At 37.8% G+C, this 27367-nt stretch overlaps 1 protein-coding gene and 1 pseudogene across 2 annotated transcripts in view; both read left to right on the top strand.

Annotated features, from left to right (window-relative positions):
- Window positions 1-27367, top strand: part of DNAH8 (dynein axonemal heavy chain 8) — a 263980-nt gene that overhangs the window by 18962 nt on the left and 217651 nt on the right. For both annotated transcript variants that reach the window (XM_070514986.1, XM_070514987.1), the window contains exons 7-16: window positions 307-408; window positions 6559-6705; window positions 10958-11155; window positions 13368-13444; window positions 14752-14851; window positions 15442-15561; window positions 16871-17006; window positions 19965-20152; window positions 26377-26457; window positions 26865-26981. In XM_070514986.1, the coding sequence (XP_070371087.1) occupies window positions 307-408; window positions 6559-6705; window positions 10958-11155; window positions 13368-13444; window positions 14752-14851; window positions 15442-15561; window positions 16871-17006; window positions 19965-20152; window positions 26377-26457; window positions 26865-26981 (1266 nt within the window). The remainder of the gene's footprint in view (window positions 1-306; window positions 409-6558; window positions 6706-10957; window positions 11156-13367; window positions 13445-14751; window positions 14852-15441; window positions 15562-16870; window positions 17007-19964; window positions 20153-26376; window positions 26458-26864; window positions 26982-27367) is intronic.
- LOC106824500 (dnaJ homolog subfamily C member 2-like) lies at window positions 1517-3128 on the top strand (annotated as a pseudogene).

The following is a 27367-nucleotide window of genomic DNA, read 5'->3' as shown; positions in this document are numbered from 1 at the left end:
TGGTGAAGAATCACACTTGGACTGAATCAAGTCCCACTAATTAGAGGAGAAATAGACAAGTGGAAAATATAGTTGAGTTTGAAATTTATGGCCCCAGTGACCTTGACTTAAATGCAGCAGGTAAATGTGACTTTGCGTTTTCTTTGTTTTGACTGGAGTGCATTTATTTTTTGTTTTTAATAATCTGTGATTAATTCATTCCCTAAGTTTACTATTTATCATATTTTATGCTTGTGATTTTTAAAAATTAAATGAATTTTATTTCTCTCTTTGCCTGTAGTTATTTTGTACTCCTGTTTATTTTAGGTAACAAATCAAATGGTGACAGCATGTAAAGCATATATTACTGATGGAGGAATTAACCATGTGTGGGATCAGGAAACACCAGTCGTACTAAAGAAAATTCAGGTTTGTATAAGTATATTTATTTTCATAAAGTAAAGCTTTCACCATATGGCCCAATTTTGTCTACTTTGTTCGTTCACAAAACATGTTAACTTTAAAAACACATTGTAGAGAGTAGCATGTGCATATAAAGAGAACTTCATTAAAATTATCTACTTTCGTTTATATTTGGTGCTCCTTTTAGGGCATAAGTTAGTCCTCATCTTCTCCATGGCTGCCTGTATCAGACACCTGTTGTGTGCTATTTCATATATTCTGGCCCCCACCTCTCACTCCAGCCTCTGTTAATTTCATTTTCTTGCCTTTTTGCATTGCATAGGACAGCCATACATCCTTAGTAGACATGGTGATAGTTGGCATCTGATTTTGATCTTCCTTTGGAAAAAAATGTCTCTAACATTTCCCCATTCATTCTGATGCTTTCATAGGTTTTAAATGTATCTTTGATTAGATTAAGTAAATTCTATTCTTAATTTTAGTACTAGGAGATATTTTTTAAAGTTATGAATGGATTAAAAAAATTTTTCTGCACATATTTATTGAGATGCTTATAAGATTTTCCTCCTCCATCTGTTAATGTGATGGATGACATTTTTAGGTTTTCTGAAATGAAGCTATCCTAATATCCCTGGGATAAACTCAAGTCGGTCATGGTGTAATTATCTTCTTTTGAACACTCAAATTCAGTTTGCTACAATTTTGTTTAAAAATTTTTGCAACTATATTCATGAGGGAGATAGCCAGTAATTTTCCTTTCTCATCCTGTCCTTCTCAGACTGGGGTCTTACAATGAATGGGAAGAAGGAGGAAAGAAGTATTTCCCCTTTTTCTATTCTCTGGAAAAGTTTTTAGAAAATTTAAGTGATCTGTTTTTTTAAAGTCTGAAGGAAATGACCACACGAGGAAGGCTCCATCAGGAAGTGGTTGTTGGCTGTCTTCATGCACTAATTCCTAGGCTTTCTAGAGCCAAGACATGAGGCTGGGACTGCGAGGTAGAGCCGGAAAAGACACTCAGTACCCTCCACCCAGGACGTGAACCGCTGTGCTCTCAGGGCTGGCCCTGAGTGCTGCCATCACCATGAACTGACCTCTGGAAGTGGGGCGTAAGAAAGAGTTGTCAGAGGAAATAGAAAATGAAATTGCAGTTAGGATAGTTTCTCATGCTGAAAACACTTGATCCCAAAGATGGAAGAATCAGAATCATTTTGTGGTTCTTGAACTTGGCCATGTAAGATACAAAGTTACACAGAGACAGACCAAGGCCGCTCATAAAGCAATGTTTTAAAACGTCACTGAAAGCAGCTGGTGAACCGAGATAATGGCTAGTTGACTTGCATAACTAAAGCTTATGAAACGTCCAGTGAAAAGAGGAGAAGTTAACTGTGTAGATCTTGCTTTTGGTAACTCAGTTCCTTCTAAAAGTGAAGCAAAGGACAATTTCTTAGAAGCGTTTTTCTCAGTATTTGAAAGGAATTCCAGATAGTCAAATAAAAAGAATGTTCATCATTTGACGACAAAGAGGCATTTTATTCTTTCTGATATTTCTATTCTTGGAGAGAATTTTCTTGTTTAAATGAAGAGGAAAAAAAAAGCAGAATGTTATGGTGGGAGGAGAGAAGTTTAAAAACAGAACAGAGCAACAAGGGCGCAATGGAAAAAAGACGAAATGAACTGAGTAAGAACATCAGTTGATAATGCATATAGCTGTGATGCAGGGATGAAAAAATTCAAAGAAAAAGAGAAAGCCAAGAAAGAAGTGGAGAAGAAAGCTAGAGCAGAAGGAAAACGGAAGGAGCAAGAAGCTAAAGAAAAACAGAGATGAGCTGCATTAGAGCTAAAGAGAAAGAAGAGTAAGTTAGACAACAAGCATTATTGGCAAAGGAGGAAAAAGATGTCCAGAAAAAAAGCCATTAAATGAGAAAGTCGGTATCAGATCACTATATTGTACACCTGAAACTAATGTAGTGTTACAGGGCCATTATATCTCCATTTAAAAAAAAGGGAAAGGCAAAAACTTTGAAATTCATTGGAAGACCTGGAATCACTTTTCTGATAAGAAGATAGAGCAGGCAAAAATGATGGAAGAAGTGAAAAATCTTACTGTCCTTAAATAAAACACATCATCCACAAAAGAAGTAGGAAGGGCCACTCTGGTAACTGATAGAAGAAATCAACAAGCAAATTAGAAAAGAGAAAGAAGAAGTTGAGGCTTGTATGTGACAAGCATCTAAGAAAGCAGAGAGAAAGGTGGAAATTGGTCAGAAGAGAATTGATCTGCAATTACTAATTAAAGCTGTGAGCTTCTTCCTTGCTGGAACAAACTTAAGATGGGAAGTTATTGCCAATTACACGAACACTGGAATCAAGAGAACTGCCAAAGATTTTATTGGCAATAAATAGTCTTCAGAAACTTAACCCTCCTCAAAAAGATGACCTACTACGTGGAGTAGAGCCTCAAGCCAACAGTACACCACCTTCAGAACAATTTGCAAGTCCACGCATAGATTTCACCTCTTGGACAAGAGAAGAACAGAAGCTTTTGGAACAAGCTTTGAAAATGAGTCCACTAAATACACCTGAAAGATGAGGGAAAAATAGCAGAAACAGTATCTGGCAGGACAAAAAAGGACTACCTGAAACGACATAAGGAACTTGTTGAGATGGTGAAAGCAAAGGCAGATGCTCAAGATCAAGTGCTGAATACAAATAGAGCCATGAAATGACTTAAAGACAATCTTTGTTGTGTTTGCATTTTAAAAATACAACTGAAAATTCTGTATAAAAAAAAGCCTGATAGACTTCATCTAAGTCACCTGGACTTGATATTTTCTGTGGGAAGATTTTTAAATTATTGCTTCTTTTTCTTATCATTAAAAATTTTAAATTGTGGTAAAATAAACATATAAAATTTACCATTTTAAACTTTTTTTAAAAATATTTTTTTTTTTTTTTCCTTTTTCTCCCCAAAGCCCCCAGGTACATAGTTGTATATTCTTCGTTGTGAGTCCTTCTAGTTGTGGCATGTGGGACGCCGCCTCAGCGTGGCTCGATGAGCAGTGCCATGTCCTCATCCAGGATTTGAACCGACAAAACACTGGGCCGCCTGCAGCGGAGTGCACGAACTTAACCACTTGGCCACGGGGCCAGCCCCTAAAATTTTTTTTTTTGAGGAAGATTAGCCCTGAGCTGACATCCTTGCCCATCTTTCTCTATTTTATATGTGGGATGCCTGCCACAGCATGGTTTGCCAAGTGGTGCATAGGTCTGCACCAAGGATCCGAATTGGTGAACCCCGGGCCGCCGAAGCAGAATGTGCGAACCTAACTGCTGCACCATCTGGCCAGCACCCCTCGTTTAAACATTTGCAAATGTATGGTTCAGTGGTGTTAAGTACATTCACAGTACTGTGCAAGCATCATCACCCCATTTCCAGAACATTTTTATCTTCCCAAACTGAAACTCTGTGCCCGTTAAACAGTAACTCCTTATTTCCTTTTCCCTAGCCTCTGGTAATCTCCATTCTATTTTCTGTCTCCGTAGATTTGTCTATTCTAGATACTTCATATAAGTGGAATCATACAGTATTTGTCCTTTTGTGTCTGGCCCATTTCACTTAGCGTAATGTTTTGAAAGTTCATGCTCGTTGTACCTTGTATCAGAATTTCATTGCTTTTTATGGCTAACGTTCCATTGTATAGATATACCATATTTTGTTTATCCATCTATCTGTTGGTAGACATTTGTGTTACCACCTTTTGACTGTTGTGAGTAATGCTGCTATGAACATGGCTGTGCAACCATCTCTTTGAGTCTCTGTTTTCATTTCTTTTGGGAATATACCTAGACGTGAAATTGCTGGATCATGTGGTAATTCTATGTTTAACTTTTTGAGGACTGCCGAACTGTTTTCCATAGTGGCTGTTCCATTTCACAGTCTCACCAGCAGGGCACGAGAAGTGCAATTTCTCAACATCCTTGCGAATGCTTGTTATGTTCTCTTTTTTCATAATAGCCATCCTAGTGCATGTGAAGTGGTATCTCATTGTGTTTTGATCTGCATTTCCCTAATGGCTAGTGATGGTTGAGCATCTGTTTATGTGCTTATTGGCTATTTATATATCTTCTCTGGAGAAATGTCTATTTAAATCCTTTACTCCTTTTCGAACTAGCTTGTTTGTTCTGTTTTTGTTGAATTGCAGGAGATCTTTATATGTTCTGGATATTAATCCCTTATATATGCTTTACAAACACATTATTGCTTCATTTTTTTAAAACCTAGTTTTTTGACTATTTTTTCTATTTCTTAATCTGTTTTCATAAATTTATATTTTTGAGAAATTTCTTCAATTTGTCTAAAATTTGTAATTTATTGGCATAATGTTGATAATATTCCTTACTAATCTTGGCCTTATTATGTACAATGTCCCCTTAGTCATAAATAATATTATCTTCTCTGTCTTTGTTTTCTTAATCACTGTTGCTCACTCCATCCTCAGGTTCAAAATGACCCATCATCCTTCTAGGAGTTTCTGACTTCTCTTGTTGTTGTTATTGTTATTTGCTGGATTCCATCTTTCCCTCTATAGTTTCTCCATGGTTAATTTTGGGCATGGGAGTAAAACATAATTTCCCGCAAACTGACCAATTGGCAGGAACGAGAACTGTTCATGTAGACTTTAGCAATTTAGTCTCATAATTCTTTTAAAATCCTTGAAATCGCTAGCCATTTACTGATTGAATTAGAAATGGAAGCTTTGCTTTTCTGAATTCTAGTTTAACCTATTTTCTCTTACATGTGAAATTTTTTCAGGAAAATTTTACTGTATAATTTTTGGGAATAATTTTCAGATGAATTGGAGAAAACAATGAGAATTGTTATTCAAGACCTTATCCAACATGAAGGAATAGGTTGGTGGAAAGGGAGAAATACAAAATAATTCCTGTCAGATGTTATATTCCACGAGGGTAGGGATCTTATCTGTGTTCCCAGCATCTCAAGGAGTTCCTAACACATGGTAGGCACTGATACACTTTTGTTGAACAAGTGAAAAATAATCAGTGACCTCGAAGAAAGTAATGATGTTCTTTTGGAGATAGAGGAGGAAGGATGTGTTATAGCTAGAAATAGATATCAGACCAGTTATTCACAAAACAATGTTTATAGGAATCACCTGAGAAACTTGTTAAAAATATGGATTCCTGAGTCTCACTCACAGAAATTCTGATTTACTGACTGAGGTACGCAGACAAGTGGCTTCTCAAAGATATCCACACCATAGTCCCGGGGACCTGTGAATGTGTTATGTTAAATGTGAAGGGGGAATTGAGGTTGCAGAAGGAATTGCGGTTGCTAATCAGCTGACCTTGGGTTGAGGAGATGATCCTGGATTATCCAAGTGGGCCCAATGTAATCACAAGGGTCTTTATTTGGTGAAGAGGGAGGTGGAAGAGTCAAAACCAGGGAGATGATGTTATGATAAAGATTAGACTTGGCCGTTGGTGGCTTTGAAAAAGTTTAACATTATTTTTAAAGCTGGTTTGGTTTTTAGGTAATGTTAGCTTGACAAGTGAATTCCTACTGGACCCTAGTGACAATGTCCTCTTGTTTCTCTCTTATAGGTTCGCTAGCCTGGTTAAACTTGCCATTGGTATAACAATAGTCAAATATTAGGATTTCAGCAATGCTCTCATTAAAGACTTTATGATCTCCCTGTGGAGAAATGATGATGGTTGGATGATAAATTAGTATTGCACAATTTTAATGTTTTATATACCTGTGTGTAAAGAATTCTGATGCAAGATGACAACTGAATAGATAGATAATTGATAGATAATTTCTGGCCTCCTAGGAGCTCTAATTAGTCTTGAAAATGTGAAAACAAATAGTGTATGTCATGCTTTGATGAGGGTAAGAGTTAAGGGAAAATAATGAGAATGGAGAAGATGAAAATGCGTTGTCAATTAAAAACTATATTAATTTTCACAGGCCTTTCAAAATGCAGGCAGAGAACTTGAATTTTTAATGTTAAAAGCAACAGTCCCTGTTGAGGGGCCTATGTGATCAGTTCTGTGTGAGGGCAGAATTTTTCAATTTTTGACTCCTGAACAAGTGTCTCACTACCCTTTCTCCTCCTCCTTTTAATTCTCTCATAGGATTGCATTTTTCTATTCAAGGAATATCAGACATCTTTTCACAAAACAAGGAAACAAATTTTAGAATCCTCAGGGGAGAAATCTTTTGAGGTTTCAGAAATGTATATATTTGGAAAATTTGAAGCTTTCTGTAAAAGACTGGAGAAGGTAGGTATTACGCAGTCACCGTTCCCACCCCCAACCACACCTCTCTGGTTATTTTGTGCTTTATGTAGCGCCGTCGAGTATTATTGTTCAGATCTCTTGTCTCACTATTGATATGACTCGTCCAATGTTACTCACAGATCACTGCATTTTATTATGCCTTATTTTTTCATTCCCCATTACAGTCTTCTGCTAGTCACACAAAAGCTATCGCAAACTTTCACCTCTCTCAAGACCTCAATTCTGCCTCCACCTGTGGAGCTTGAACTTAAAAGCCTCTGCTCTTAACCATTGTATTAGGCTGAGAAAAAGTGTAAGATGAAATACCTATGATACCTGGCAGAACCCAGTACTTGTGTCATATCTGGATGTATGGGCCTCTTCTCTTTCTAGGCTAGTATACATGGTGTGTATATAAACCTTGTGATGTCTTTGCTGGGCAGACATGGGTCAGAAACTTCTGACCTTTGATTCGTTTATTAGGACTACCAGGGGAGGAGTGATATTTTTTCAGGGCATATAGAGCAGCCCATACCAGAGGCTCCCTGGAGTCAGTCTGTATAAGATATCACCTAGGTACCACCCTCCCCACATCCCTACCATTTTGCCAGCTCCCTAGGTCCTGGTAGTATTTAGGGGCCAGACCATCATTTGTTGGAAATTGGTGGAGGCATTACACAGGTTGAAAGACTTTTCCTAGATATGTCCAGAAGTCTATTTTTCATGTATAACCTCCTGATCCAGCCAGGATAGGAAAATATGGGTGATGAAGAGAGCAAGGTACTGAGTGGGTCTTTTATACATGCTTCTATGGGGCTGTTTTTGTTTGTTTCTTTAGCAGCTTTATTGAGATATAATTCACATACCATACAATTAACCAATTTAAAGTGTACAAGTCAATATTTTCTAATATAGTCACAGGATTGTACAAGCACCCATTACCACAATCGAATTTTAGAACATTTCATTCCCACTGAAAGAAACCCTGTACTCATTAGCAGTCGTACCCTATTCTCCCCTCTACCCAACCCTAAGCAACCACTAGTCTACTTTCTGTTTCTATAGATTTGCCTATTCTGGAAATTTCACATAAATGGAATCATATAATATTTGGCCTTTTGTGACTGGCTTCTTTCACTTAGTATAATGTTTCCAAGGTTCATCTATGTTGTAGCATTCTTTTTTATTGCTGAATACCATTCCATTGTATGGATATACCACATTTTACTTATCCATTCATTAACTGATGGACATTTGTGTTGTTTCCGCTTTTTGGCTATTATGAATAATGCTGCTATGAACATTTGTGCGCACATTTTTATGTGGACAGATGCTTTCATTTCTCTTGAGTATATGCATAGGAATGGAATTGCTGGGTCATATAGTTACTGCCAAACTGTTTTGCAAAGTAGTTTCATCATTTTACATTCTCAGAAGCAGTGTATGAGGGTTCCAATTTATCCACATCCTTGTCAACACTTGTTATTATGTCTTTTTTAATTTAACCATCCTAGTAGATGTGAAGCGATATGTCATTGTGGTTTTGATTTGGATTTTTCTGATGACTAGTAGTGTTGAGCGTCTTTTTAAGTGCTTATTGTCCATTGCAGATTTTCTTTGGAAAAATGTCTGTTTAAATCCTTTACACATATTAAATTTAGTTATTTGTAGTTTTATTGTTGAGTTATAAGAGTTCTTTATAAATTCTGGGTATAAGTTCCTTATCAGATAGGATTTGCAAATATTTTCTCCCATTCTGTGGGTTATCTTTTCACTTTCTTGATAGTGTTCTTTGAAGCAGATAGTTTTTAATTTTGATAAAGTCTAATTTATTAAGTTCTTCTTTTGTTCCTTGTGCTTTTGGTGCAATATCTAGGAAACTGTTGTATAGGGCTATTTTGTGAACAGTGGGGATTTCTTGGGGGCTAAAGTCCAACTATAAGAATATGTGTTGTTGTTGTTAGTGCCATTGAATGGGTTCTGATTCCTAGCAATTCTGTGTACAGCAGAGCAGAACCCTTCCTGGTCTTTTTGTGCCATCCTCTCCCCTGCCAGTGCTCTCTTTTTGTCCCATCCTCTCCCCTTCCAGTGCTCTATCAGACAATGCTCTGCTGCCATTCATGACCAACTTTTTGGGAAGTGGTTGGCCAGGTCCTTCTTCCTACTTTGTCTCAGTCTGGAAGCTCTGTTGAAACCTGTCCACTGTGGATGATCCTGCTGTATTTGAAGTACCCGTGGCATAGCTTTCAGCATCACAGCAACACGCAGTCACCACAGCATGACTACTGACAGACAGGTGGTGTGGTTTCCTGACTGGAAAATGAACTCGAGCGGTGGCTGTGAGAACATCAAATCATAACCACTAGACCACCAGGCTGGCAGAAGAATATTGGCATGGGTTAAATTAAAAAGTAGACCCCATTGGTCAGGACCTCTTCCACAAAGATGCTTGATGTTTCTGAATCCACTAGACTGTAAACCTGGGGGTGGGTGCGGGTTACCTTTAATTTTTCCAGAAGCCAGGGTGCATTTTACACTTGGCAGAGTTTCAGGGCTGGACTTTAATGGTTAGCCCTTTAGCAGCAAAGATCTTTGGTTGCAGGTCTAATGCTGGGCATAATGGACATAGATCTGTGAAGCAGCAGCTGAAGCAGTCCTGATGCTAGAGGGAGTGGGTGGTAATGGCCGGCTGCATTAGCTACTCCCCCTGCCCTACCTCTGGAAAAGCCCTGCCTCTTGTCTTAAGAATACAACTTCAGGCTACAAGGGCTCCAAACCAGATAATGCAGCACCCCCTAGAGGCCCCACTTGAAGTGCATCCTGATTACTAGGTTACCCCAACTTCCCTGGGCTAACAATCTCTTGGCTAACTAGCATCTCTCCCAGGTGTAAATGGTGGATATTGGTGTCCAGATTCTCAAAGATGGGACTATAAAACTTACCCTGAAGTGTGGTCAGGATTTTGTATAATCCCCTACAGGCGATTGCTGAGCGGTCTGGATGGGCTTCCCCTAATGAGTGGGGCACAGTAGAGACCACAGCTGGGCTACCCCCATGAACTTTTACATAGTTGAAGAGGAGGGTCAGAAAGGCAAGCTAAGTCAGAGCCTGTTGGGAAAAGCTGAGATTCAAATGTCAGGATGACCGAGTGCCAAAGTCAAGCGACAGACAGGACTGAGGTTGGGGTTGGAGAGCCAAGACCTCAGAGTTGGGTAGAAATGTTGGGGATCTTTAAGGAACAAGTGAGGAAGGTCTGGTGTATCAGCTTCAGGTGCCTAAAATACACCTTGTGTTGGTAGATGGAGACTTGACGTTGCATTGAGTGTTAGTCTGTCCTAAGGAAACAGGATTAAGTGTGTACAATGTCCTTTGTTTCTTCCTCATCTTCCTGCCATGTAAATTTTGGTGAATATTGGTGTTTCCGAGAGCTCTGTCTTTAGTTTTGTTTTCTTCTCAGCCTGAAACAGTAATGTTCTCTTCATGGTGTGTGGTGTTTGGAGGACTCCTCTGAAAACAGGTTTCTTCTGTTTGGCCATTGGACAAATGGGCCGGCCCAGGAGAGCTTTGGGCATTCTTCTCTAAGGCACGAATCAAAAGGGGGAATCCCTGATGAAGATTAAGGACCTGAGTATCCAGTAGACATGAAAGATTTCTTTTTGGTGAAGTAGATTGTGTTGGTACATTGAGATGGTGGCAGCCATGTCTGAATAAATTTCGTTATGAGGGTTTCCCAGGGCTCTTGGGGGTCAGAAGTGACTGCAGTCATCCTTTAGGATTCTGGGGCCTTTTCTTTATCTGAATGCAGGTACAAAGGGAGAACTGATGTGAATTTATGCTAGTGTCAGCCTCTAGCCAAGTGAGGGCCGAGAAGAAGGGCAAAGCTTTTGAATCCAGTGATCCAGTGAAATGATTTTTAGAAAATTCTCAAGAACAAAGGGATGAAGCTCTTTAGACATCTGCAAGGGCTTTTACTCAAAATATTTTCCCCCTCTTGAAAGACAAGGTGATCAAACTGAGAAAGGTTGTAAACTCTCTCTGATGTGGCAGAATGTCATCTGTCTTAAACGGTCTAAGAGGAGTAATGACCAGGACAGCGATTTGTCTTCCGTTTTATCTCCTCTGGTTGGTTTTAGGTAAATGACTCGAGGGCCTGTTTATTGGTCTGTTTTTTAAATCAGCGATTCATTAAGAGCTTCTTGTAGTGGAGGGTGGTAATTTCTCATTTTAAAAATAAACTAACACTTTTCTCTTTAAGATTACAGAAATGATAACTATTGTGCAAACATATTCAGCCTTGGGTAATTCTACCATAGAGGGAATAGATATTATGGCAATAAAATTCAAAAATATCTATCAAGGGGTCAAGAAAAAGCAATATGACATTCTGGATCCAAGAAGGACAGAATTTGACACAGATTTCTTGGAGTTCATGGCAAAAATCAATGGTTTAGAGGTAAGTACTTATACATATTTTTACCTTAGTAAAGGTGAAATATGATCAATAGTCCTGGAATTCACATATTTACTATTTATTATAAGTTACTCTTGCAAATTGATCAAAAATATTTGCCAGTGTGAATAATTTTATAGCTAGTCCACAAAATATTGTCCATCTTTTTTCTTTCAATGAAAACTGAGTGTATTCAATAAAAGATGTCAGTGAATAACCAGAAGCCCAAAGGGCTATTGTCACCAGGGTTTATTTTTAGTTTACTTTAAAATTTGTATTCGATTTCTGTTGTGCCAAGGAGCCAATGTCATTTTTCCAGTCTAAGAGAACACTTGTGATCCTTATTCTTTGTTTTAAATGTGAAAAGATTTGAGGAGAGAGTAAGCAGATGAATCAGTCTCCCCTTGGCCCTGCATTTTGTGGCCACATTCTCTTTGCAGCTTAGAGAACGGCTCTGAGGAGACCTTCCTCCTGTGTGTCAGAGCTTAAGGGACACCAGAGGGATGAAGGGTAGTTAGAAATTATGTCAGGTGAGACTGTGACATTTCTCTCTCACCTTTTTGGTTTATATGACCTCAGTTACTCTCTTACTGAAAACTGCTGTAAACTTGGCTTTAGTCCTGGGGAATGGTCTCCTCTTTGCTGCAGAATGTCCTGGAGACACAGGGAGGGATGAGAATACACTCTGTTTACTTCCTGAGTCTGAAATTCTTGCCACAAAGGTGAGGAAAATTATGTAATTTTTCTAATTTATTTTTTTAAAGACTTTAAAAACAACGTTACATGTAATCTGGGCAATCTAAATAAGAAAGATCCGAAAATTCTAACAATAACACTTTTTCTTTTTGGCTTAGATTTCTTTCCAGGTTTTTTTTTTCTTTGAGGAAGATTAGCCCTGAGCTAACTACTGCCAATCCTCCTCTTTTTGCTGAGGATGACTGGCCTTGAGCTAACATCCATGCCCATCTTCCTCTACTTTATCTGTGGGACGCCTACTACATCATGGCTTGCCAAGCGGTGCCATGTCCACACCCAGGATCTGAACCCATGAACCCTGGCCCGCTGAGAAGTGGAATGTGCGCACTTAACCACTGTGCCACCAGGCTGGCTCCTCCTTCCAGTTTTTGAAAAGTAGACTCTAATATTAAGATATGTTATATTTTACTTATTACTTTTAGTGTTTGACTAGTTGAGCAGAGTGGAGTTTGCTTCCAAAATGCTTTGGGAGTTATATCTTTATGGCAATGGGAGCTTGTGGTTTTTTTTTTAAATTAATGCCTAAATTATTTTTATGAGTTATTAATAAAGATTATATGTTATAAAGGCTTTACTGTGGTCTTAGATGCAAATTTTAGCTTTCAGTAAATTTGGGGGCCAAATTAACTTTTTAATATTTAAAAAGAGGTGTCAGCATTTTAACTTTCCTTCCTTTTCCAGTGTTGGTTAATGGATGTGGTATATATCAGTAGACCATACTGATATAATCTGTAAGTGAAAGTAATTTGCAAGAGTGCTTCACTTCCATCGGTTGGGTACCAGGAGTCCAGAATTCACTGCTAGGGATGGTGGGAGTGTCAGAAGATATTTTCTGCTACTTCTTCCTCCTTAGCACTGACAAAGAGCTTTCTGAGAGCAGGAATGTTGGAAAATGACACCTGTTGACCCTGGGTGTCTATAGTGTCGTTACCTTGCTCTACCAACATGCTTAGAAATTCTAAATGTCCCAGAAAAATGTGGTTAGTAAGGGACATTCATTCCTTTCATAAATTCTTTAGGTCAGTAATATCCTATAAGCAATGAATGGCAAATGCAAGCTACATATGTAATTTTAATTTTCTCGTAGCCGCATGAATAATAGTTAAAAGAAGCAGGTGAAAGCAATTTTAATAATATATTCGACCCAACATATTAAAGATATTATAATTTAAACATAATATAAAAATCATTGAGATATTTTACATTCTTTTTTTAGTACGAAGTCTTTGAAATCTAGTGTGTTTTTCACACTTACAGCATATCTCACTTCCAAGTAGTGACGTTTCAAGTGTTCAGTAGCCACTTGTGGCCAGTGGCCACCATATTAGACAGTTCAGTTCTAGATACTTGGATGGTAGGTATGTTTAAGACCGTTGCTTCTGTAGGAAAGTCATTTGTTGTTAAAACTAATCTCTTTCTTAATGCCCCAAATCATTTAAATGTTAATATTTTATTTTAGGTACAAATACAGGCATTTATGAGTAGCACTTTTGGGAAAATCTTATCTTCTCAGCAGGCTCTTCAGTTGCTTCAAAGGTATTTATAATACATTAGGCAGTATAGTTTCTGATGGGATAACTTTATATCTGAAAATACAATTTCAAATGAGATGTTCTTGGGAATCTCTTCTATGTAAACTTTAAAACTTATAAACCTTAATCTTGCAGTTACCACTAAATAGACTGGTAAAAATTTGAAATATAGTATTTTTCATTGCATTTTTTTTGTAGCAGAAAGTCTTTCAATAAGAAAATGAAATTATTTCACATGTTCCCCCCACAGCTATGTAATGTATTTGAGATTAATTTCATAGCTGTTATTAGAAAGGGAACCAATAATATTTTAATTCTGCATACTGGCATTATCATTAAATGTAGATCCCCAAACTTTCCATTTTCTGTGCTGAGTGCCCCTGCAGCTTCTTTTCCTCCTATTCCTGGCAGCATGCTCACCTAAGAGGCAGGAAAGCCTGGATTAGAGGGACGAGCTGGACCAGAAGCTGTTTTCTTCCCGCTCAGGACGGGCTCGTGACCCATGTTTGGGACCCTTTAGGCACTCTCCTCTGAGAGCTAGGGTATCTGGGTTTGGATCTGGTTTTGCCATAGTTCCGTGTCTCTGTGATGATGGATCATGCCTCCTGAGACCTCACCTCATGAGACCATCATAAGAGTCCAAACAGACATAAAGTGATTTTGACAAGTGACAGTACTGTACAGACAGATGACGGGTACCATTTTCTTGGCAATTTCTCTCTCTGTCTCTGTCTCTCTCTCTTTCTGCTTCTGTCTCTTTCTTTTTACCTATAGTATGCTGGTGTCAGTTCATTTTTTTATCAGGACGTTGTGGTTCTAGTACTTCCTGTGCATCATTTAGTCTCTAAGTGGAAGTGGTATTTGGCTGACAAAATCATTATCGGATTATGGCTATTTGGAATTATGTGAGCATTAATATTGGCAGAGGGCCAGTCAGTGAGCTCCCCTCCATCTTTGCTAAGCCAACTCTCCACTCATCTTTTCAATCTCAGTTTGGATGTCACTTTCTCAGGGAAGTCTGTCTTGACTCCCCAGCCTTGGTGGGTTCCCCTGTTGCATACATTTCTAGCTCCCTTGTAATTTAAATAGTTATGTATGTGACTCTTGACTGATATCTACCTTTTCCATGAGATAACTGTAGGCTCTCAGAGGGCGGGAACCACACCTGTCTTGTTCATCACTGTATCCTGGGACAAGGCATGAAGACTGTATAGATATTTGTCGAATGAACAAATGGATTTTTAGGGCTGCAAGAATTCTTAAGTGTGTTTCTCATTTACTTTTTAATTATTCAACTTCAATTACTTTTAGATTCCAGAAGCTGAATATTCCCTGTCTTCGAATAGAAATAAACCACACAGTTGAGCGGATTCTTCAGTATTATGTGGCTGAACTTGAAGCTACTAAGAAGGCAAGTATCATGTTTATAAATAGAATGGTAGTTTAGTACAAAAAGAGAACTATTCTGAAAGTATTTGCCATCCTTATCTTGTGCCGAGCGCTTCAGAGCTGTCCTTTCACCGCTCAGTGGCTTTGATGCTTCTCGCTGTATGTGGGACGGTGCTGACGGTGCGTCACTGGACAGCCCGATTTGTGCTCCTTTGCTCTTAAGAACCGTTTTTTCAAACAGCATTTGTGTGTGTATAGGAAAGCCCATTTAAGTTAATACTTTTGTGTATAGAAATATGGACTCTGGAGAATATTATGACAGATATAATGTAGCTATGTGCTTCTTCTTTTAAATACTTCCTTATAATTTGGGACAAAAAGAAGAAAAAATATACAAGCAATGTTTAAGAGATAATTACGTGTCCTATATTGTAAACATCATGTTTCTGAGCCTCAGGTTATCATCTCTGAAGTGCACTTACGTGTTTATTGACTCTCCCCTGTGTATAAAACGTAAATAATGATAAGACATCAATACAAATATAGCTGTGTATTTTTTGCCTTTTCCATTGTATTGAATTTCAAACATTAATGCTAGCTCTTTAATTACAGCTTTATCATTCTCAGAAAGATGACCCCCCTCTTGCTCGCAACATGCCCCCTATAGCAGGAAAAATACTTTGGGTGAGGCAGCTCTATCGCCGGATAAGTGAGCCCATCGACTATTTCTTTGTAAGCTGATAGATAGTTAAATTTACAGTATGTGGATTATGATGGTTTTTAGGACAAGAAATATATTTTATCCTATAATATCCATGTTCAATAAAGTAGTTAGAGCTAATTCTTTCACTGGGCGAAGAAAGTTTAGTTCATAAATATGCTTGAGTGAGACTAAGCCAATTCTTTCATGTTTGGTAGATAAGCCCGTTTAATTATAGTTATCTCTATGGGGGTGAGTCTTATAACTTTATGACTTTTAATAATGCAGGACACTTTATAAAAGCTTTTAAAAAATGATTGTTTTGAAAACAAAGTACAGGCCTAGTGTTGAAGCTCACGTCTCTGTGTGAACAGATGAGTCACTGATATATATTAGTGAAGGTGAAGAGACCCGCAGAGAGGACGTTCCTGAATGGAGAACAGACCACAGCAGAGGATAATAGAGTACATTCATTCTCTGTGTCCCTGAGCTTATTAGATTTCTGACGAACACCAGGATACTCTTAGGCTCTGTTGGCATTCTGAAATGGCCAGTTTGTCTTCTCTTTGATTTCTCTTCTGTTTTGTTTTTTCAGAGGCAGAGTAGCAAAGCAGAGTTGGTTTGCTTGGTGTTGTGTCTTATGCCTAAATATAGAACAAAATAGCCACCAAACAATAGTCTTGCAAGTGATTTTATTATTTAGGCATTATTAAATATTACATTTTTGTTGTTTCTGTTTGACTGCTATCATTTCTTCTATTGTTCTCAATATTAAAAAAAAAAAAAAAAGAAGTTAAAACCCTGGTCTTAGAAAAGAGGCCAGGATTGGGGCTCGATTGCTGATCGACTCTGCAGTGGCAGAGCAGATTGCCCTGTTTTTCATATACGTGAATCAGAACACGAACTTTCCATTTTTATGTGAAGAAATTTGGTTTTTGTCCTTTGATATACAGCTAATTTTTTTAGTGCTGGGATTTAGGAATTTGCCCTGATATCCACAGTTCAAGGAAAATCAGTCTGTTTTATCTTGTCCAGAAAAATGGGGAGGGAATAGAGAATTGGAGGTCAAGACTCTCAATGCCTGGGGTTGGCTTAGGCCTGGAGACTTCCTTTTAAATTCTTTATTTCCTTTTCCAATTTTCCCTTTCTGCTGAACATGTTTCCTTACTTCCATCTCTGGCCTGTATGGCTTTCCTCATCTATTTTACTCTGAGGCAAAATCTAAATTGGTAGCATAATTATTTGTTGTCATTTTAAATATCAACAGCTTTATGGTTTGGATATGAAAACAATCAGCAGTCTTTTAAACACAGATCTTTTTTTTTTTTCCTTAAAAAACAGAAAAACTCAGAAATCTTATCCAGTGTGGAAGGTAAAGCTGTCATTCGTCAGTATAACAAAATTTCCTATGTTCTGGTGGAATTCGAGGTGGTCTATCACACAGCCTGGGTCAGAGAGGTCTCGCAGTTACAGTACGGTGTGTATAGGACTATGCAATGCTGCCCAGAGGGGATCTTAGGGGATTTTGAAAGGGTTCATGGTTCTGCAAAGGTTTTTATGTTCCCTGTATATAATCTTATGATGGTTAAAAATCTAGACTTGGAGATGATACCATTATTTATTTTTTTTTACAGCTGTTAATAATATTCTAATTTTATAAACAAAAATTGCCATGATATACTCAGACTATGACTTTCTTCTGAAAAACAGTATTTAAAAGTAAATGTCAAGACTCTCTATACGTAGTACTCCACAGATGTAGGAGAGTTTTCATGTTCGGTTTTGTCGTGTTGTAGATTCAAATCTTAGTCCCAGTCAGGGGAGAAAGAATCGCAGATTGCTTGTCTTCCATCCTCCCTCTCTCCATCCCTCCTTTCCCTTTTTTTCCTTCCTCCTTTCTTCCTCCCTCCCTTTCTTTCTTTTTTTTCCCCTATAACTGAATTTAATTTCAATTTTGAGCTCCAGTAAATTAAGAGTATTAGGGCAGTGTCTAAGTACCTCTGAGGGATGTTGGGCAGAGTTAAGTGAGAGGTGGGGAATGAATGGTCCTAAGCCATCTCCATCCATGCTGGCATCCCCTGGGATGTTGTCATTGTATGGGCTCAATTGTTGGTCCATTCAGGTTCCCACTTTGTCCCATCTGGACCCTAAGCTCTTATCTGTAACCGTGGTGGAACCCTGACTGTGTTCCCTGGGAGAAAGTTTTCTCCCTCCCATGGCAGGATCAGCAGAACACAGGATTGAGGGACAGAAAGCACAAATTCTGCGGTTGGTCACTGGGAATGATGGTGGGAGGGATTTCTCCTACTGCTGCCTCTTGGTTCCAGACCCATATATTTTAGCTGCTGGGGACACAGCATTGTATACAGGCCATGGATTCACTGCATCTTGGAGGACAGGGCCCCAACCCTGCAGTGTCTTCCCCAAATGGCACCTTAGTTAAACCTTTAATAGGCCACTTGTATCAGGCCAGCTGTTTCTGGGTAATGTGTATGGCAGGATTCTATGGATCCTAATGAAAGCCTGCTAATGGAGCAACACTCTCAAAGGAGCATCAAGACAAGGTTAAAATTCACATTATGGAAGAGGGCAAAAGAGAATTTTTACAACTGAAAGCTGGAGCATGTGCTATTCTGCTTCTATAATACCGTGCACTTTTCTACTCTTTTTTTTTTTTGCTCTTGCTGACTTTTCCTCTTATCTGCATGTGTTCAAAAATAAGTTGAACAGTCACCTGTTCCATAAAGCCCTTCCTTATTCTTTGTGGCAGGTAATAATGTCTTCCTCCTCCAGACTCCTCCATACACTTTATCTGCAGTTCTTTATCATGACACTTATTGCTTTATAGATCTGTCTTATCTGCCCTACGCATTCCAAGGATACTCTCGATGTACTTTCATCTTTATATCCTTTCAATAGCAGTCATAGCTAATATTTACATAGTGCTTATCATATGCCAGGTTTTGTCTAAGCACTTCACGTATACAACTTCCTTTAATCTGCATGCCAACCCTACAAGGAACTATTATTATCCTCATTTCGCAGATGAGGAATCTGAGGTACTGAGAGGTTTAGTGACTTTCCCAAGATCACACAGCTAGGAAGTGGCAGAGCCAGGATTCAAATCTGCCTTTCATGTGAACAGAGGCCAGTGGAAATGCTCTGGAAGGCTTCTTGTTGTTATATTGATGTGACTGTATTTAACTGTATAGGAACTCGGAATAACGATTTGGGACCTCGTATTGGCCTTTTTTAGTTGGTTGCTCTATGAAGTTCCTCTGATGATGAGTGGCCTGGAATGAAACACTCGCTCAGTCCTGGAGCAGATTTCCTGGTTGTCGTTATTCTTAGCGGTCTGGCCGTTTTGTCCTTTCAAGAGCACTCAGTACAGCCTTAAGGAAGACAGATTGTATTAAACGAATGTTCAAAGGTTATTTTGGAATTTACTCAGGAGAATAAATGATTTCTAGCCAAATTTTAAAAAGATTCCAAATGAATTGGATATTTTAGTTGAAGTCTTCATGAAACTAGCATCATTAAGAACCACATCAAGACTAATTTTATCTGATGAGTATAAGTCAACTAACTTCAAAGGGCTATACAGACTATTGTACTAGAAATTTGACGCAGCCACATTCTATGGAGTAATATGAGGCTTGGAAGATACAGGTGAACTTCCCGTTAGTGGTGGTGTTAATACAAGATGTAAGTCAAGCTAGCACTTACTAGTCTATAAGTGTGTTATTATTATGACTTTAGAAGTAACTCATGTTAGGCTAACACTCTAAGGCACTAACTGGGATTATGTATTCTAATTCATAATAAAAAGCGTATCTGAAAATGCCTATTTATATGAATGGTGTTCATGTAGTAGTTCAGATGTAGTGTAAAAAACCCTCTACATTCTAGGAGTTCACACTTAATGGTGTTTAGCAAATATTTCTCATTTCTTATATTGAGCATAGTTCTCAGAAATTCAGAGTGGAGATTTAACTCATATAACCCTCCTTAAAGAAGCCAGTTTGAGGGTTAGGCGTGGAGAAAGGTTTGAAATCTGTGAGATGTGTCATATTTTGTCATTGTGCACATCTTCTGGTTCTCTCCCAGGGGTTAAATCACAATTTATAAAAATAAACTAACATTGTAATATAGCTGCCTTAGACTCACTCAGAAAAGTATTGCAGTTCAGAGCACAAAGGCTCTCCGTTCTTGGTCCATTTTTATCTCTCTGGATCTGATTTATGGCTTTGCAGACACTCTGCATTCATTTATCTAAGTTTTGAGTGCTGACCATGTGCCAGATACTCAAACAATGTCGAAACTATTGTTCTGTTCTTAAGGAGTCAGTAGTCCAAGGGGAAGACAGGCATGTAAACAAGGCTGGAAGCAGAAAAGAAATTCAGAATAAGTAATGTCAACAATCATTTATTTGTAGCTTTACAAGCCACACTTTTTGTACGACATCCAGAAACAGGGAAGTTGCTGGTTAATTTTGACCCCAAAATTTTGGAAGTTGCTCGGGAAACTAAATGCATGCTAAAAATGAAGCTGGATGTACCAGAAGAGGCAAAGAGATTGCTAAAACTGGAAAGTAAATTGAAAGCAGACAAATTGTATTTGCAGGTAAGATAGATTATATTTTCTAATTGTTTTTGAAGGAGTTTTTGTTTGTTTTCTTTTTTGTAAAAGCAAAATATGTCACTGCAGTTGTGCTGACGTGGCCTTGAGGGGAAATTTGTTGCTATGTTGATTCTTTTTATTTTTTTCAGCTTTATTGAGGTATAATTGACAAATGAAATTGTAAGCTATTTAAAGCGCACATCATGATGATTTGATACACATATACATTGTTAAAGGATGCCTCCCATCTAGTTAATTAACACATCCATCACGTCACATATTTATATGTATATTTTGGTGAGAACATTAAAGTTCTACTCTCTCAGCAAATTTCATTTATACGAAACAGTGTTATCAACTATAGTCACCATGTTGTACATTAGATTCTCAGACCTTACTCATCTTGTAGCTGAAAGTTTGTTCCCCTTTACCAACCTCTCTCTACGTCCCCCATTTCCCAGCCCCTGGCAACCACTTTTCTACTCTCTCTTTTTATGAGTTTGGCTTTTTCAGATTCCACATATAAGTGACATCATACAGTATTTGCCTTTCTCTGTCTGACTTATTTCACTTAGCATAATGCCTTCAAGGTCCATCCATGTTGTCACAAATGGCAGGATGGCCTTCTTTCTCATGGCTGAATAATATTCCATTGTGTGTATATATCACATCTTCTTTATTGATTCATCCATTCACAGACACTTAGGTTGTTTCCATATCTTGGCTATTGTGAATAATGCTGCAATGAACGTGGGCATGCAAATGTCTCTTCAAAATCTTGATTTCGTTTCTTCTGAGTATCTATCCAGAAGTGGGATTGCTAGATCGTGTGGTAGTTCTATTTTTAATTTTTTCAGGAATCTCCATAATGGTTGCACCAATTTACATTCCCATCAACAGTGGAGAAGAGTTTCCTTTTCTCTACATGGTTATCAACACTTGTTACTTTTTGTCTTTTTGATGAGAGCCATTCTATCATCACAGGTGTGAGGTGATATCTCATTGTGGTTTTGATTTGCATTTCCCTGATGCTTAGTGATGTTGAGCATCTTTTCTTGTTCCTATGGGCCATTTGTATCTCTTCTTGGAAAAATGTCTATTTTGTTCCTTGCTCATGTTTTAATCATATTTTTTGTTTGTTTGCTATTGAGTTGTGTGAGTTCTTTCTATATTTTGGATATTAACCCCTTATTAGATATATGACTTGTAAATATTTTCTCCCATTTGATAGGTTGCCTTTTCATTTTGTTGGTGATTTGCTTTGCTGTGCAGAAGCTTTTTAGTTTGTAGTCCTATTTGTTTATTTTTGCTTTTGTTGCTTGTGCTTTTGGTGTTAAATCCAAAAAATCATTACCAAGATGGATGTCAAGGAACTTACCCCCTGTGTTTTCCTCTAGGAGTTTTAGGTTTCAGGTCTTAAATTTAAGTCTTTGTTTTATTACTGTTTTTTTTTTTTTGCAAGAAAGATTGGCCCTGAGCTAACGTCTGTTGCTAATCTTCCTCTTTTTGCTTGAGGAAGACTGTTGCTGAGCTAACATCTGTGCCAATCTTCCTCTATTTTATGTGGGATGCTGCCACAGCATGGCTTGATGAGTGGTGCTAGGTCTGTACCCGGGATCCAAACCTGTGAACCCTGGACTGCAGAAGCAGAGTGCACCAACTCAGCCACTACGCCTCTGGGCCAGTCCCAAGTCTTTAATCTATTTTGAGTTGATTTTTCTGTATGGCATAAGATAGATGTCCAGTTTCATTCTTTTGCATGTGGCTGTCCAGTTTTTCCAACACCATTTATTGAAGAGACTGTTCTTTCACTGTTGTATATTTTTGGCTCCTTTGTATATTCTTGCTCCTTTGTAAGTTAATTGACCACATATGCATGGGTTGATTTCTGGTCTGTCTGTTCTCTTCCATTGTTGATTCTTGATAGCATTGAAATACTGATGTGCAAACAAAGGGAGAGATTGGAGTTGGAAAGCAGAATTGGAAAAGATTATCAGAAATCAGATTTAGACTTCTGGATAATGGCAATGATGAATAGCAAATTTTAAAAAATATTCTTAATAATGTAATTTTATAGATTAAGTGTATGAGGGTTCCAATTCCTCTACATCCTTGTCAACACTGGTTATTATCTGTCTTTTTCATTTAAATATAAATTGGATTCTGAAGTAGTATTTCTGTGTGGCTTTGATTTGCGTTTTCCTCATGGCTAATAATGTTGAGCATCTTTTCATGTGCATATTGGCCATTGGTAAATGTTTGGAGGAATGTCTATTCAAATCCTTTACCCATTTTTAATTGAATTATTTGTCTCTTTATTATTGAGTTGTAAGAATTCTTCATACACTCTGGATACAAATCCCTTATCATATATATGATTTGCAAATATTTTCTCCTATTCTGTGGGTTGTCTTTTCATTTTCTTGATAGTGCACTTTGAAGCACAAACATTTTAAATTTTGATGAAGTCCAATTGATCTACTTTTTCTTTTGTCCCTTGTGTTTTTAATGCCATATCTAAGAAATCTTTGCCCAATCCAAGATCCCAAAGATTCATGCATATGCCTTCTTCTAAGACTTTAATGGTTTTAGCTCTTACCAGAATAGTATTTAATTGTTATCTATGTATGCAAAAAACTCAGAAGAAGCTTTTTGGTGGAAACTTTGGCTTCAGCATCAAAAGCCCTAGGTTTTTGTACCTAGTTGTGACTTTAGTCCTGGTGGTCTAGTGGTTAAGATTTGGTGCTCTCACCACTGCCACCCAGGTTTGTTTTCCAGTCAGGGAAGCATACCACCTGTCTGTTAGTTGTCACACTGTGGCAACTGCATGTTGTTGTGATGCTGAAAGCTATCGCACCAGGATTTCACATACCAGCAGGGTCACCTATAGGGGAGAGGTTTCACACTAGGAAGAAAGACCTGGCCACCCACTTGTGAAAAATTGGCCATGAAAACCCTTGAATAGCAGCAAAGCATTGTCTGATATCGCACCGGAAGGTGAGAGGCTGGTGCAAAAAGACTGGGCAGGGTTCTGCTCTGCTGTCCACAGAATCGCTAGGAGTCAGAACTGACTCGACAGCACTAACAACAAGTTGTCACTCTGGAGAATTGAGGACCTATGAGTGGAGTCATACAGAGTTCGTCTTTCTCTGTCTGGCTTATTTCACTCAACATAATACCCTCAAGGTCTATCCATGTTGTTGTGAATGGGACGACTTTGTCCTTTTTATGGCTGACTAGTATTCCAGTGTATATATATACCACATCTTTATCCAATCATCAGTTGCTGGGCACTTAGGTTGGTTCCATGACTTGGCTATTGTGAATAATGCTGCGATGAACATAGGGGTGCATGGAACTTTTGGAATTGCTGATTTCAGGTTCTTGGGATAGATACCCAGTAGTGGGATGGCTGGGTCATAAGGTATTTCTATTCTCAACTTTTTGAGGAATCTCCATACTGTTTTCCCTAGTGGCTGCACTAGTTTGCATTCCCACCAACAGTGTATGAGTGTTCGTTTTTCTCCACAGCCTCTCCAACATTTGTCACTCTTGGTTTTGGATATTTTTGCCATTCTAACAGGTGTAAGGTGATATCTTAGTGTAGTTTTGATTTGCATTTCCCTGATGATTAGTGATGATGAGCATCTTTTCATGTGTCTATTGGCCATCCGTATATCTTCTTTGGAGAAATGTCTGTGCATGTCCCCTGCCCATTTTGTAATTGGGTTGTTTGATTTTTTATTGCTGAGTTGTGTGAGTTCTTTGTATATTATGGAGATTAATCCTTTGTCGGATAAATAACTTGTGAATATTTTTTCCCAATTAGTGGGCTGTTTTTTTGTTTCAATCCTGTTTTCCCTTGCCTTGAAGAAGCTCTTTAGTCTGATGAAGTCCCATTTGTTTATTCTTTCTATTGTTTCCCTCATGTGAGGGGTTATCGTGTCCAAAAAGATTCTGTTGAAGCTGATGCCAAAGAGTGTACTGCCAATATTCTCTTCTAGAAGACTTATTGTTTCAGGCCTAATCTTTAGGTCTTTGATCCATTTTGAGTTTATTTTAGTAAATGGTGAAAAAGAATGGTTGATTTTCATTCTTTTACATGTGGCTGTCCAGTTTTCCCAGCACCATTAGTTGAAGAGACTTTCTTTCCTCCATTGTAGGCCCTCAGCTCCTTTGTCAAAGATTAGCTGTCCATAGATGTGTGGTTTTATTTCTGGGCTTTCAATTTTGTTCCATTGATCTGTGCATCTGTTTTTGTACCAGTACCATGCTGTTTTGATTACTGTAGCTTTGTAGTATGTTTTGAAGTCAGGGATTGTGATGCCTCCAGCTTTGTTCTTCTTTCTCAGGATTGCTTTAGCAATTCGGGGTCTTTTGTTGCCCCATATGAATTTTAGGATTCTTTGTTCAATTTCTGTAAAGAATGACATTGGAATTCTGATTGGGATAGCGTTGAATCTGTATATTGCTTTAGGTAGTATGGACATTTTAACTATGTTTATTCTTCCAATCCGTGTGCATGGAATGTCTTTCCATCTCTTTATGTCATCTTCGATTTCTTTCAAGAAGGTCTTGTAGTTTTCGTTGTATAGATCCTTCACTTCCTTGGTTAAATTTATCCCAAGGTATTTTATTCTTTTCGTTGCGATCGTGAATGGGATTGAGTTCTTGAGATCTTTTTCTGTTAGTTCATTGTTAGCATATAGAAATGCTACTGATTTATGTATGTTGATTTTATACCCTGCAACTTTGCTGTAGTTGTTGATTGTTTCTAATAGTTTTTCTATGGATTCTTTGGGGTTTTCTATATATAAGATCATGTCGTCTGCAAACAGCGAGAGTTTTACTTCTTCATTGCCTATTTGGATTCCTTTTATTTCTTTTTCCTGCCAAATTGCTCTGGCCAAAACCTCCAGTACTATGTTGAATAAGAGTGGTGAAAGTGGGCACCTTGTCTTGTTCCTGTTCTGAGAGGAATGGGTTTCAGTTTTTGTCCGTTGAGTATGATGTTGGCTGTGGTCAATGTACTGTTTTAAATTGAAGTTAATGTCACTTGCATTGCATTTTACAGGATTTTAGATAGTATTGATTGATATTATGAAAGTCGAAGTCCTTTGACAAGTGTCAAGTACACATAAAAGTTCAACTACAGAAAAGTAACAGAAAAGGAGGAAAGGAATTAATAACTTTGAAACTATTAAGTAAACACTGAAACAGTTTAATATTAATTAATTTGGGGAAGAATTAATTTGAATCCACATCTCCTATCACATAGTGCAATAAATTACAAAATGGTCAAAAATTGATCCTCATAGGGCTGGCCGAGTGGCATAGTGGTTAAATTCATGCAATCTGCTATGGCAGCCCAGGGTTCACAGATTCGGATCCCTGATGAGGACCTAACACTGCTCATCAAGCCATGCTGTGGGGGCATCCCACATAGAAAATAGTGGAAGATTGGCACAAATGTTAGCTCAGGGCCAATCTTCCTCAAGGAAAAAAAAGAGGAAGACTGGCAAAAGATATTAGCTCAGGGCCAATCTTCCTCAGGAAAAAAAAAATTGATCATTGTGGTTCATCTCTAAAAATATCTAAAAGTAAATAGAAAAGCTTATTAATTCTGATTATATGTACATTTTATTTATTTATTTATTTGTTTGCTGAGGAAGATTTTCCCTGAGCTAACATCTGTGGCCAATCTTTATCTATTTTTTGTTCATGGGTTGCCGCCAGAGCATGGCTGATGAGTGTATAGATCTGTGTCCAGGAACCGAACCTGGGCTGCCCAAGTGGAATGCGCCAAACTTAACCACGAGACCACTGGGCCTACCCCCTGTATGTTTATTTTGATTCAAGAAAACAAATGTCACATCAGTGATAAGTATGCTTTAATATGATGGAAGACAAGGAACAGAAGGGGGAAACATGCATAGTGCAGACATCATGAAAAGATAATTATCCAAACTTTTGAAAATAGCATAAATCTAGAAAGGCAATTAAATAATAAGTATGAAAAGAGCAGATCTAGAAAGCTCCATTGACTCTCTATTTAAGGGAGATGCTCAGGTAATTTACGGTAAATTAGTATAAATTTAAATGAGCAGCCTCCCTCTTGGCAGGACTATGAGGAAACAGGTATAATGAAACCTTCCTGGTATGAATCAAAGTATGACTGTTGCTTTAAAATAAATTAAAGTAAAACATGCCTTTTTGACTTTTAACAGGGCCTTCTGCAGTATTATGATGAGTTATGTCAGGAAGTGCCTTCTGTGTTTGTCAATCTGATGACCCCTAAAATGAAAAAGGTTAGTAATATTGAAGATTTATATTCATTTCCCTGTTGTTTAAAATTAGATTCCAGTTCTATAGATTATGGATTTTAAAACATCTATTCTTGCCTAGACCCTCTATCTTTCCACTTCAACTTTATAGCTCTATTTTTCCTACGGAATGATTTCTTGTCTAAGTTTTGTTGCCTTTGAAAAACAACTAAATCTAAATAATGAGCACTTTCTGAGAATCCATGATTGCTTCATGGACAGCCAAAGATGATTAAAAACAAAAAGTCACCTTTACTAGGTATAATGGAAGGGAAATATAATTAAGGAAACATAACCTATAATATTTCCAGGTAATAAAAGAAAGCCTTCTTTTTAATAAATGCAGATGCTCCTATTAATAAAGGAAACTATTATGTTTTTTCTTTTTCTAGGTGGAGTCTGTGTTGCGACAAGGGCTCACAATATTAACATGGTCATCTTTAACACTAGAAAGCTTCTTTCAAGAAGTTGACTCAGTTTTGAATATGTTCAATCAACTTTTAAAGAAGGTATGATAAATAAATTTTTTAAAACTGCCTACACTAATACGCAGGCTATAAGTAATAGTTTGATTATCTATGATGGCTCTAATTATCTATGACTTTTACCTAAAAGGACATCCATTAAGTTAAAAAAAAATAATGCTTTGTGTTTCTTTAACTTCTTTGGGGCCTGTTCATTTAGGGTTGCCTTGTTCTTGTCTCTGAATTACCTAGCCTTTAATATGTTAAAATGGTAGTTCAACTCCACAGTGTAGTTTAGAAAATAAGACAATTGTAGACTCTGGAAGATGGCAGAATGGCATGCTTAAGTATTAACATTAATACATCTAATATTAATTAGAAGAGGCGGTCATCTAACTGGAGACTGTCCGTTGATTTCTGACTTCTGCTGC

The sequence above is a fragment of the Equus asinus genome, chromosome 8 (assembly GCF_041296235.1).
Source record: "Equus asinus isolate D_3611 breed Donkey chromosome 8, EquAss-T2T_v2, whole genome shotgun sequence".
Taxonomy (NCBI): domain Eukaryota; kingdom Metazoa; phylum Chordata; class Mammalia; order Perissodactyla; family Equidae; genus Equus; species Equus asinus.
This window is presented reverse-complemented; position numbering and strand designations above follow the sequence as displayed.